The sequence below is a fragment of the Paroedura picta genome, chromosome 4 (genome assembly GCF_049243985.1).
Source record: "Paroedura picta isolate Pp20150507F chromosome 4, Ppicta_v3.0, whole genome shotgun sequence".
Classification (NCBI taxonomy): Eukaryota; Metazoa; Chordata; class Lepidosauria; order Squamata; family Gekkonidae; genus Paroedura; species Paroedura picta.
Genome location: NC_135372.1, coordinates 110,335,397 through 110,348,588, shown reverse-complemented (window position 1 = coordinate 110,348,588; position 13,192 = coordinate 110,335,397). Strand labels below are relative to the sequence as shown.

General features: G+C 46.9%; 1 protein-coding gene across 2 annotated transcripts in view; it reads right to left on the bottom strand.

Annotated features, from left to right (window-relative positions):
• LOC143836138 (uncharacterized) overlaps positions 1–9,980 on the bottom strand; it is a 45,394-nt gene extending 35,414 nt beyond the window's left edge. Inside the window, exon 1 of one of the 2 annotated variants that reach the window (XM_077335011.1) lies at positions 9,354–9,980. In XM_077335011.1, coding sequence (XP_077191126.1) covers positions 9,354–9,514 — 161 coding nt within the window. In that variant the 5' untranslated portion in view covers positions 9,515–9,980. The remainder of the gene's footprint in view (positions 1–9,353) is intronic. The other variant, XM_077335010.1, reaches the window with a different exon arrangement.
• Between the last annotated feature and the right edge of the window lie 3,212 nt (positions 9,981–13,192).

The following is a 13,192-nucleotide window of genomic DNA, read 5'->3' as shown; positions in this document are numbered from 1 at the left end:
CTTCTCCCCAGCCCTGAAAGCATTACTCATCTATCCCATCTGCGCAACACTCTCCCTTCCAAGACGTACAAGAAAACAGGCAAGCTCTGCAGCTGAAATTCTTCAGAGTCAATGCTGACTTCACACATTAGATTTATTCTGTTACGGCTATTAACTTAATGGCTGTTCACAGCCTGGTTCTGCTCCTAGGGGAGCTGGTCTCCTGACACCGGCCTCCTGGTATTGCCCCTCTGTCTGTGTGTAACTAAAGGCCCGTCACTGATACTATATCTGCCCCTCCCCCCTTCTGCATACTGGGAAATCTCCTTTTCCCTCTCACTTGGAGAACACCTGCTCCTGACCTTGATTAATGGCAATTATGCATTAAGAGATTCTGGGCAGCCTCAAATGGAATAATGTGCTTTACGTATCTCCAGGGCCTTGTAGAGCAGGAACGCAAAATGCCTTGAGAAGCAGTTATAAATTATATCTTCCAGTAGTCCCGAAAAATGTGTTCTCGTGGGGAACCCAAAGTACAGAATATTCCAATTGGCTTGGCATTGTGACCTTCCCACTGCTGTTTTATGCTACTGGCTCCCAAACTTTGGAACAAATGAACTTTTGCTGTTACATCCCAAGTTCCAGAAGCTGCATGAAAACATAATGAAGTCATGCCACCTCCAGTATCCGGTGCCAGAATTAGGGTGGCGGAAGACGAATCTGTTGATGGATTTGTGAGCTGCTAAGGGGCCACAGGGTTGGATGCTTTGGCTGCTTCGGCAATCACGGAAGCCCGAGGTGGCCAGCCGCCTCGGGCTTCCATGATCACTGTAGTAGCTGAAGCGCCCCGAAGCACCCAACCCTATGACACCATCTGAAAAGTTTCTATTGTAAGGACTAAATTACAAGGTGAAAAGATCCTGTGATAAAAGGAGAAACATAAGATTCAACAAAATTCCTATGAAACCCCAGGAAAGCCATTTAAAAGCCATTGTCAAGGACACGATAGCGGCCCTCATATTCAAGTCAATTCATGGCAAACGGACTGGTATGCCCAGGCTATTCCAACCTCTCCTCACAAGGTTAATTGCTGTTGCATTGGGGGCCTTTTGCTCATAAAAAAGACAAGGCATTCTTGGACCATAGTATGTAAATTCTTTTGCCTCCTGGCATTTTGAAGCTACGGATTTTAAAGTAGTGCTTTGTAGTCTGCGTATTTTATTATGTTTTTGTTGTTCTTTATGTTGTAAGCTGCCTCGAGGTAGAAAAGTAACTAATACATGTTTTGAATAAATACAATTTTCAGAATATAAACTTTGGAGTCAAAGCTCCCTTTGTCACAAACCCCTGCTAGTCTATTAGACCTGAACCTCTCTCTTCTACCACAGACCAACAAGGCAACCCTCTGAAATGCTCTTAAAGAAATCAATCTCTGTTGATATGTCTGATCCCGGAGCAGCAACACTTCACAGCAGATACCACTGGGGATCAAGTTAGTGGCCTCTTGAGCTAAATCGAGCGTTTCCAGCCAGGCCTTAGAGCCAGGAACTGTACAGATGTGTGCAATTATACTGGTATGAAACCGGAGCACAATCAGAATTCATCTCCACATTTAGGCAGCAGCTCAGTACCTGTGACTGATCTTTCACTAAAGGAATATGATGGAACATGAGCAAATCAGAGGACATTTCCCCCACTCAGTGGGGAATTCAGCAGGCACTGAGCGAACTTCCTGACTTCATAAAAGATGGTGATGAAGTATATTTACTATTTTCCCCGCTCAGTGGGGAAAACAGCTGGGGGAAAGGAGGCTGGAGAAGATGCAAGCAAATCCTGTGGATGCTCAATTATTAGAGCATCCTCAATTTTTTTTAGGGGAAGGGGCGGGAATCCCGACTGCAATAGAAAGATCTATCCTCTTTCCAGTCCCACACTCATCAGATTTTTCTCAAAAAATGGGGATTTTAAGTTTGCAACTTGAAATCATAAATAAATGACAATAGACACTGGCAGTTAGCGAGGGCCGATCTTCTGCCTGCACACACCTTCCTGAATACCTCAAAAAAGCTCAGCCAGCCACTGGCCCCGTTCTCCTTTTGCCTAAGGCTGTATTTGGTCATAATGACCATAAAAGTAAAAACCTGCTGCTCCCCAGAACTTTGCACTTATCCAAGATTTCATTGAAACTGGGCCTGCTACCCCTCCTAAGCAAGCCTAGTTAAGCATGCCTGCATGGCACCCACCTGGGTTACCAGCATCTGGCACACGTATTAAGTATGTGGAACAACCAAGCTTTGCATGGGTAGCATCCAAGTTTAACCAGGACTCAGCTGGTGCTTTTGCCTGGCTGTCATCAGGCACTGCAAGGATTTCCACCATAATCAGCCATTACCCTGGGGCAGGCTTTGTGCAGCCATCCCTTCCTGACTCTATAAAAGATGATGAAGTGCATGTCCTATTTAGGATGCAAGGCAAAGGGGCCACTGATGATCAAAACTGACATGCAGTCTAATTGGTGCCAGCTGCACGCCTTACCCCTCAGTCACTTGAGTATCAGCCTGGGATAGCAGCCCCCTTTGGCTCTTCAGGCCTTTGAAAAGTTTGCTGGGCAGGTGGTAATTGAAAGATCTTCACACCTGTTCCTGAAACACGTTCAGAGCATGGGGCTAAGCCCCTGCGCATCAAAGCACATTGCTCTCAAGTACCGCATGTCACGGATCCTCTGGCTGGCTCCAATACATGCCACAGATGCTTTGGTGCCTATGCAGAGCCACCCACGGCATACTAACCCTGAACGTAACCCAATCGCTGCAGACAATGCCCCACTAGTCCCATACCAACGGCGTGCCACTCATTGCAGCCTTTAAGTCCAGCTTGGCTCTTCCCAGAGCTAATCCATGTTTATCAGCAGCAACTGAAAAATGACAGGTTGAGGAAGGCAAGCTGGAGGGAGGCTGTAAAAATACACCGAGGTTGAGACATAGAGGAAGCACATTCCTTGGGAAAGAGACAATTTGGCCTGTTTCTTGCCTAGTCGGCAACTCCCATGTTTTTGTTGTATATGCAGTTCTGCCGAGGACTGAGCTTGAGGTCTGAGGCAGGATCGAGACTCTCAGCCTCTGATTGACTCAGAGCTGGCTTACCTCTCCAGGGGAGCCTGTGTGGATTAAAACGGACTAGCCGCAGCTTGATTGATCAGCTTGCGGCAGGATCCTCCAGGGATCTACTCAGCTTAAACCTTGTGTGTAACCAATCACCCTCAGCCATGGGTCAATCTATTATTTAACTAGTGTATATACTGGGGGGGAGGCATATTGTGGTTGATTTCAGTGAAGTCTTGGTGCTACTTGAAGAAGAAGAGTTGGTTCTTATATGCCGCTTTTCCCTACCCGAAGGAGGCTCAAAGCGGCTTACAGTCGCCCTCCCATTCCTCTCCCCACAACAGACACCCTGTGAGGTGGGTGAGGCTGAGAGAGCCCTGATATCACTGCTCGGTCAGAACAGTTTTATCAGTGCCGTGGTGAGCCCAAGGTCACCCAGGTGATTAGGGAGTGCAGAATCGAACCCAGCTCGCCAGATTAGAAGTCCGCACTCCTAACCACTACACCAAACTGGCTCTTGGTGTTACTTGTATCATGTATCATCACCAATAAAGAGCTGCAATGATTCCAGTGTCTGTATGTTCCTGAACCCACGGAGCTAACCGATTTCCTGAATAATAAGCCAATATTCATCAATGTACAGGCCGCATATTCCCGGCAAGAAGCCTAAATGGCAGCTACCATAGAAGTAGCATAATAAGACTAAAATAATCCACATTTTACTGCTGCTCTTGAACAGGACCCCCATGTCTGCTGCCTGAGGTCAGTTCTTCTCTGTGCCACACCTGCCAGCCACCCAGAGAGAAAGCAAAGCTCCAAGGAACACCAGGCTAGTGGTGCTGTGTTTGGAATGTCCAACTAGGGTCTTGGGGACCCAAGGATACCTCCTTCCTCTGCCAGGGAAGCTGACATGATAACCTGGGGCCAGCCAGGCACTCTTGGCCTAGCCTACCTCACAACATTATGTGAAGATGAAACAAAAGAGAGAACAACGCAGGCCACTTGGTTCCCCACTGGAAATTTAGTTCAAGCCCATCTGTGAGCGCATTAACAGCGTGTGGGTACAACTATCTTGGTGCCACAGCAGTCTACACTGGAAAATCCCACTGCAAATTACAGTTACAAGGATAGCACAATGTACAACAGCGTGTGAATACAAGATGTGCTTTGGACTGATAGTTCTAAATATTGCTTGTACACAAATGGATGTAGAGCTTGGACAAACAAGTGATCAGACCCCAGAGAAACACGTGCCATTCTCTGCCATTGTAGTCACCTGAGTCTTGACCTCACCAGTATTTTCCAGAATTTTGTTCCCCGTTATGGGTATAGCTATTAGATCTTTCTCTCTTAAGCTATAATCCATCCTCAAATACCTGCTTTGCGTTGCCCCCGAAAGCATTTCTGGAACCAAAACAGTAGGGAGATCAAATCAAATCCCTGAAGTTTGTAGGATGAACACTACTGCCACCTGCTGGAAGGTAGACATGACAAAAAATGTCAGAGTTTCTTAAGCTTTTCCCTTGCAATGCTCCCCAAACTGGGGTGGGGTGGGATGGGAGAGACGTTTAGTGATTTCCTCCAAAGACAAGACAAATTAAGGAGGACCAATTCCCCCGACAGCATATTCCTGTAGCCCAGTCCAAAGGATGGATTTATTAATGTTGGAATACATAAGATCCACCGTGTGCACGACTGAACAGAATATAAAGAGGGCATTGGAGGGAGCATTGGAGGAGATGTGTACTTAGAATAGGAACTTGCTGATATTTTTCAAGTAGTCTCTTCCAATGCCCTGATTGGCTCATTTGGAGACTCCCTGCTCTTTTCAGCACACTTCCTTCCTGCTTGCCTGCACCACAGGCAAAATGGAGGCAGAAGAACACAATTAGTTAGGTCTCTCTCCTCTCTTTCTATACAAAGTTGTTTCTCTTCTTAATAAAGATGCTTTCTTATTTTAAGCCAGTGGTTCTCGACCTGGGGGTCGGGACCCCTTTGGGGGTCGAAATACCTTTTCACAGGGGTTGCGGCAGGGCGAGCAGCATGGGGGGGGGGCACCGACACTGTTCCCGCTCCTCCTGCAGAACTGAACTGAGAAACCCTGGGGGGGGGGGATTTGTATACAATCATGAGCAATGGATCTTCATGCCATTGGTCAGTTTTGGTTAAATTTCTGTGAAAGAACACGTGCTTAATTTTATGGTTGGGGGCACCACAACACGAGGAACTGTATTAAAGGGTCACGGCATTAGGAAGGTTGAGTACCACTGTTTTAAGCAGCCTGGTGCTCGACTCCTCCTGGCAAATTCTAACTCTGCAAACAATTAAAAAGGACCAAGCAGGCCCATAGATAGTTGGGAGAGGGTCTGAAAAAGAGAACAGGACATGCAGTCAAGCTGCAACGATTTTAATCGCTGAGCAAAAAGGCTCATATTAAGTAAAAATGTTTTATCATTTATATACTTATTTATTTATGTTTCATACTTATAGGCTGCTACTTCCGACCACTCAGCTCATGGCTGTTAACAACTTCTAAAACAGACATACAAGCATATGAATTTATTAGTGAGGCAGGCTTCATTAGAACCCCAGAAGCTACCCTTACATCTTTCTTATATATTTAATTTAATATAATTGCTGTACTGCTTATTTCAAAACAAATTCACCTTCAGAAAGCCAAACAGGATTTCTTTTACCATACGGTGACCTGACAAGTTTTGTTTTTTACAGACAGCTGCTGTTTGGTTGGAATCAAACTAGTATGTGCCGGTTCCTTCCAATTACTCTTCCCACTTTAGTCTGCCCCTTTTTCAGTGTCCCAGAACATCTCTGCTCCATTTTCACAGCACCAGTGGTAAGCCTGCCATGCAACTATCCCACAGGGACCAAAGAGAACCTCCATATTCAGAGACTGTAACCCTCTGAACACCTGTGCTCGCAAGCAACATCAAGGTCCTCGAGGAAAAGTGGTTAGACAAATGTGTGGAACAGGATGCTGGATTAAATGGGCCAGCAGAGCTCTCCTTACATTCTTAAAGATTAAGAATGGTAACTACCACAATGGGGTAGTTACTGACCTGGAGCCAGACATCCTGGAATGTGAAGTTAAATGGGCCTTAGGAAGTCTGAGCAACAATAAAGCTAGTGGTGGTGACAGCATTCCAGTTGAACTATTCAAAATCTTAAAAGACGATGCAGTAAAAGTGCTACACTCAATATGCCAGCAAATTTGGAAAACTCAACAATGGCCACAGGATTGGAAAAGGTCAGTTTACATTCCAATCTCAAAGAAGGGCAATGCCAAAGAATGTTCAAACTACCGCACCATTGTACTCATTTCTCATGCTGGCAAAGTTATGCTCAAAATTTTACAAGCTAGGCTCCAGCAATATGTGGACCGAGGACTTCCAGAAGTACAGGCAGGATTTCCAAAAGGCAGAGGAACTAGAGATCAAATTGCCAACATACGCTGGATCATGGAGAAAGCTAGGGAGTTCCAGAAGAACATCTACTTCTGCTTCACTGACTATGCTAAAGCCTTTGATTGTGTGGAACATAACAAATTGTGGCAAGTTCTTAAAGAGATGGGAATACCAGAGCATCTTATTTGTCTCTTGAGAAACTTATATGCAGGTCAAGAACCAACAGTGAGAACTGAACTTGAAATTACTGATTGGTTCAAAATTGAGAAAGGAGTTCGACAAGGCTGTATACTGTCGCCTTGCCTATTTAACTTGTATGCGGAGCACATCATGAGAAAAGCGGGATTAGAGGAGTCACAAATTGGGATCAAGATTGCAGGGAGAAATATCAACAACCTCAGATATGCAGATGATACCACTCTAATGGCAGAATTTTAAAAACTTGGAGGTACACAGATTGGTGGGTGAGATAGAGGATAACTTCTCAGTTCCAGGCTCCCATTACCAAGCCATACTCGAAGTAAATGAACACAAACTTGGAACTGCCTCAGACTCAGCCATACAAATGGCCTATCAAGGCCAGTATTGTCTACTCTGACCGGCAAAAGCAGTCTGGGGTCTCAGGCAGATGTCTTTTATGCCCCCTATTGCCTGGTCCTTATACTGGGAGATGTCAGGGATTGAGCCTGGGGCCTCCTGAGTGCAAAGCAGATGCTCTACCCACTAGCACACTGTATAACTGCTGAGGCTGCTTCCAGGAGGGTGGAGGGTTTTTTAAAAAAACCAAGAAGCAGCAATTCATAAGGTCATAACTTCATTTTTAAGGTTACCACAAAGCTTCAGCTAAAGCTGAAACTTGAAACAGTCATTCAAATCTGATTTAGAAATAAACAGATTGGTATCTGTCCTGCCCAGCCCATGATTTCTCAAACAGTCACAGCTTTAGATGGCTCTTTAGCCCCCCACATTAACAGGCCCAAATGCCACCATTAATACTCCAACTGCACAACTGGCCCCAGCAGAATCATTTGTCAAAGTCCAATCATTCTGGGATTAGAGATAAGACTTGAAATCTTGCATTTTTCCTTCTTGTCAGGGTCTTTCTGGCCATTACCTTACACTGCAAAGCAAAACAAGAAGAAAAAGACAAACAGCGGATTCTCCTTCAAGGGTCAGGTTAGGAAGTCACCAAATGGCACCTGGCATTGTGTATTAGATACAAGAATTGACTGGTCATGGGAAGAAACCTAAGAGGCTGTAAGCTTATCACATGCTAAATGTCACTTGAAATGATTGAAGTGCCCATGATTTCATCCTCCTGGTGATAAACACAACAAGCAAGCACAGCCGCCTCTTCCATTAGGCGGCAGGGTGGGTCAACAGATTGGGGGGGGGGGATGTCCTTTTAAGGGCTGCATGCTGCTGATTAGTTTATTTTTACACTTTTGCCAGCCTGGCAGGGGTGAAGAGGCACTGTTGTATTTTCTGCTCCAGGCACCAAAGTGTTTTGGTTGACCTCAGTAGCTCCTTCATTTTCCAATCAAGTAACAGGTTGGCAAAGCACTCCTCTGCCCATGAGCAAAGAGAAATTTGACATATACTTGGTATGTGTGTATCCTACAGACTTCATTTAAAGCCAGGAAATTCCCTTTGATTCTTTTTAAAAAGAATCTCCATAATAAATCAACTCCACGTCTGTAGTTGATTGTCAGGGAAGGGAAGAACAGCTGCTTTTTATACCCCACTTTTTCTACTTAAGCAGTCTCAATGTGGCTTACAATTACCTTTCCTTCCCGTCCCCACAACAGGCAGCTTATGATGTAGGCGAGGCTGAGCTCTGCGTGAACTCTGGCTAGTCCAAGGTCACCCAGCAAGCTTTATGCAGTGGAGCGGGGAATCAAACCCGGTTCTCAAGATCAGAGTCTGCCACTCTTCACTACCACACCACACTGGCTGTTGAACAGACCAAGCTGTAGTAGATGGTTTCATGTCTATCAGACTTTAGGCCTGGACAAGCAGAGAATGAATCAAGTGCACAAGAAATGACAAGAGATATTCCAATCCAGAAGTGATGGAAAGATAATGGCTACTGAAAGAACTAAGGCACTCCCATCCTCCTTATTTGAAGTCACACACAAGGAGATGGCCTTGTGATCAGGTAAGAGGGACCTGCGATCAGGTAAGAGGGACAGGAGAGGTCTGGCCAAGCCACTTTCTCTCGGCCTACAGAAGAGGCAATACAGAGAAATTTAAACCCACCATAAGAGTGGGCTTGATAAATACGTAAAATGTGAGAAGGAACATCCAGACAGAAAATTGAGCTGAAAGGTCAATTTCAAAAAGCTGGAAAAACAGGCCAAGGTCTGTGTTAGGCAGGTCAGTGGACCTAAACATATTTGTGCTCACACACTTGTAATAGATCCGAAAGAGGCTTATATTAGTCAAAACACAGTCGCCAAAACCCAGATCCCGTGCTGGCCTAAATGGGTCTTGAAATCGCGGGTTCAACCACACAGAGCCTCAATGCAATGCAAGCAGCCAGTGCCTGCACCAGGCGTGGGGGTGAGAATAGCACATATTTATTTGCTCTAAGACCGCTTATGCACTGGAAACTTCACTGCTCCAGCCCCTGCGCAGGAACACAAATCGGGGGCGGATGAGGTACATCAAGCCAAATGCTCCCCCATGTGGGTGCAAGAAGAGGTGGGGCAACCTGCCACAACTAAAACTCCAGCCAGCAGCAGGGCGTGACACCTCCAGTGCATAAACGGTCTAAAGCAGCTTCAGCCGCTACGGTAGCAGCGGGCAGGGAAACGGCAATGAGGGGATCCCCGGCCGGCGGGCGCCCTACCCTGCGCCGTGCACGACGATGCAGCGCCTCTCGCCAGCGCCGTGGAGCTTAGCGACCAGCGCCGCCGCCTTCTGCACGGCCCCGGCCCGCAGCGTCTCCAGCTGGTCCTTGTGCGTCAGCGCGCTGCCTCCCAGTTTCACGATGCAGTCCACCGCGGCCATCGCACCAGCCCCGCAGAGGAGGCGTCGCTCCCGGACCGCGTTAACCCTTGGCCTGCCAAAGCCGGCCGGGGAGTGTAGCGCGCTCAGTGCGGCCAGCCTCACCGGCTGACGGGGAGCGGTTCGCCCTTCAGTGACATTTCTACGGGTCGACGATCTTGCCGTGTTGAAGAAGTTGCAGCGAGGAATGCGTCAAGCACTCCCGAAGCAGCGCTGCCCGCGGTGCATTCATTGATGACATTTATCTTTTAACAAACCCACTGTGGTCCCCCTCTTTCTGGCCGTGCCCAAGCGAGGCTCTCTTTCCTTCCCTCCGCTTTTGAAATTAAAGAGCGGCTTCGTAATTCTTCGCCTCACGCCTACGTGGGAGTAAGCTTCCGTGAATGCAATGGAATTTACTTCTAAGTAGACCTACTGGGGGTTGCACTCCTGGTTTCCTTTGGCCATTGTCGCTCCCTTTCTCCGTCAAAATTTAAATTGTCACCCCCCACGGAGGTAGGGGCCAGTCGTTTCCCTTTCCTTTTTGCGAATATTATTTTTGTAAAGCGTTATAGAAATTAAGGGAATGATGATGTTGATCACCACCGAAAGGCACTCTGCACATGCTCGCTGGTGCTCTAATGCCAAATAAGCAGGAGCTTTAATCGTGGGGTGCCTGGTGAGCGAAGGCGACCACCTGGCCTGATGACACGCCTGCGGGGCATAGACACAGAACTCGTTTATCCTATCCAGGGGTGGCCAAACTGTGGTTCTCCAGATATTAATGGGTTACAATTCCTATGAGCTCCTGCCGGCACGTTGCTTAGCAGGGGTTCACGGGAATTGTTAGTCTCCTTCGCAATCCAAGGATGACAATTTATTAACGGTCCCTTACTCAGCCTCTTGAAAAGGCTCTGGTTGGCTGCAAGTGGTGCCTGTTAAAATGACGTCAGCGGAAGACAGGCGCGGAGAGGAGCATGCTGGAGTCTGCCATCCCTCGGAGCTGCGTCGGGGCTGGGTGTTTGATGCTCTCCGGACTAATGCATGGCCATTCGGGGGGAAACTTTGTGGGGCGTTGTGCCGTTCAGCTTGCCTCCTGCAATGCACGCTCGCTTTTACAAACGGGTCGGGTTTCTGTTCTGCGGTTAATGAATGCGTGGCAGCCTGACTTTTTCCGACAAAATGTAACCTGCATTGCTGTGTATCCACTGCGGCTCTTCAAGAGGCATGCAGAAGTGCACCGCTGGAGCTTAATTAGAACCTTCTGGCAATTGGTTGGTGGGCCGCTTCTGAATATGGAGGCTCAGCTTAGCTGGCATAGATGATTTCTCCCCCTCACGTGAATTTGCCTACTCCGGAAACTAGCTAAGCCAGCATTTCTCATCACCTGTTAGAGTAGCAATACTAGCATTGTGTTTGTATTGCGAAAATAGTGGCAAGCCGCTCGGCAGATCATTCAATACAAAAGATTGGGGGTGGGGAGAGAGAAAAAGATGTGCCTGAGTGTGGCATGAGGCAAGTTTGCATTTTGTAGGGGATTTACCGTGGAGAAGGAGGAGTGTTGCAGGCTTCTTTTGACCAGATGGTGCAAGGGGGGCAACGTTTAAAGCTGCTCCAAGGGTGACAGAAAATGTCTTCTTTCCTTTAAAATGCAATTTTTAAAAAAAAGTCAGGCTTTCTGGATCTCTCAAAAGGCACAGCAGAAGTAAAACTTGGGCTTGTAGTGGTGGATCCCTCGCATGTAATATGCCTTATGTGAAGAACTGCTTTATTTTGATTGTCCTGAACTCCCTTCCTCTCCTCTTCATTGGGTGATGCTCAGTTATTAAAAGAGATGTCTCTGTTCTTGCTGTTCCTAATTTTAGTGTACTCTATTTTTCTTGAAACCCTTTCCAGTACTGTGCTGTTAAGCTGGTTCATCATATTCCTTCATATTTGACCATCCACGAACTGGTCAAGAAATAGTGAAACCAGTCATTGAAAAACTAGCTCTTTGCTCATGAGTCTGGCAAAAAGCATGTGGAGCAAACCAGTGGGTATTCAAGCCCATTGTCACGGAGGTGGAGAAAGACGGCGTGTCTTAGATTAAACCAGATCCAGAGAAGTAGAAACAGAAGGTTAACATTCACATAGCTGTTCAGGCAAAAACAAAATGTTTCATATGTGTTAGCTGCCTTAATTGTACTTCTAAACCAGGTGAAGCCTTGCACATGCAAAATTGACTGGAAGTGGCTGCCAGAGCAAGAGGAGGAAGCTCTGCCCCCCTGACTGATTGCTGGATCCAATCCACTGTTGTGCTGCTTGTGACAGTGGAAAGAGCCCTTGCACAGTTCTTTAGTGTAGCATCAGCAGCATAAGGGATCTGCATGGGAAAATGCTTATGTGCTAAGTCATCTGTTTTATTTATTTCCCTTAACTACTCTCCGGCACAGTGTCACTATGCAGTATCCTTCATTAAAAAGAATCTGGTGGGGAAGAATGTTGTCCTTAATGATGTGGGTAGGCAGGAGTGGTGGGGGGTAGAAACTAGAAGGGGCAAGGAATAGATCCTGCCATAGCCAGGGTTCGGTCAGCTGAGCAGTGACACTGATTTCTGAGGAAACAAATTTAAACATTTAAATGGAAGAATTGGGGTGGGGAAAACATTTTGGTTTCCAGTATAGGATGAGAGATTTGAAGAATAGTGGGGTTTTATATGCCACTTTACTAGGAGTCTCAAAATGGCTTACAATCTCTTACCCTTCCTCTCCCCACAACAGACACCCTGGGTCTGAGAACTGTGTCTGGCTCAAGGTCACCCAGCTGGCCGCATGGGGAGGATAAGTGGGGAATCAAACCCAGTCTTCCAGATCCACACCAGCAAGCTGGCCCTCTTTTGCACTTCCAAGAGGCCCTGTGGCCTGCATTTTGTGGTAAACAAAGCTAGCTGTTCTGACATGGCAGGACCATTCAAGTCATGTTACCTTCTGTCTATTTATCTCTCATGCTTACTGGGGTTGACAGCAGCTGCAGGGTCAAGGGAGAGAAAGGCCTTGCAAGCAGTTGCTGATCCTTGGCCTTCCTCCTTAGGTTGCCTGCCTGCCCTCACAGTGTTGGAAAGTGTGGGCAGGTCTTCTCACCTGAAATGAGTGTGAAGAGTTCCACAATGAGTAGAAGAAGAGTTGGGTCTTATATGCTGCTTTTCTCTACCTGAAGGAGGCTCCAAGTGGCTTAGTCGCCTTCCCTTTCCTCTCCCCACAACAGACACCCTGTGAGGTCGGTGAGGATGAGAGAGCCCTGATATCACTGCTTGGTCAGAACAGCTTTATCAGTGCCCTGACGAGCCCAAGGTCACCCAGCTGGCTGCATGTGGGGGAGTACAGAATCGAACTCAGATTAGAAGTCCACTCTCCTAACCACTACACCAAACTGACAGTGAGTTCCACACTCACCTGAAATGAGTGAGAACAGTTTCCACAAGAGTTATTTTTTTAAAGACAGTGCTTCATTTCTACCAGCTAGCTGTGCTGCAGTCCCAAAGGATCTCTGGCGCTTTTTAAATGCCTGGCTTTTCACTGCAGCCCTTCCAGCAGAGGCTACTGAGAAGAAAGAGCCGTTCTCTTTTTTCCATAGAACGGGGGAGTGGGGGGAGTGTGTGTATGAGCCCTTCATTCTTATGAGTAAAAAATGAAAATAAATTCCACTCATAAATTCATCTTTGTG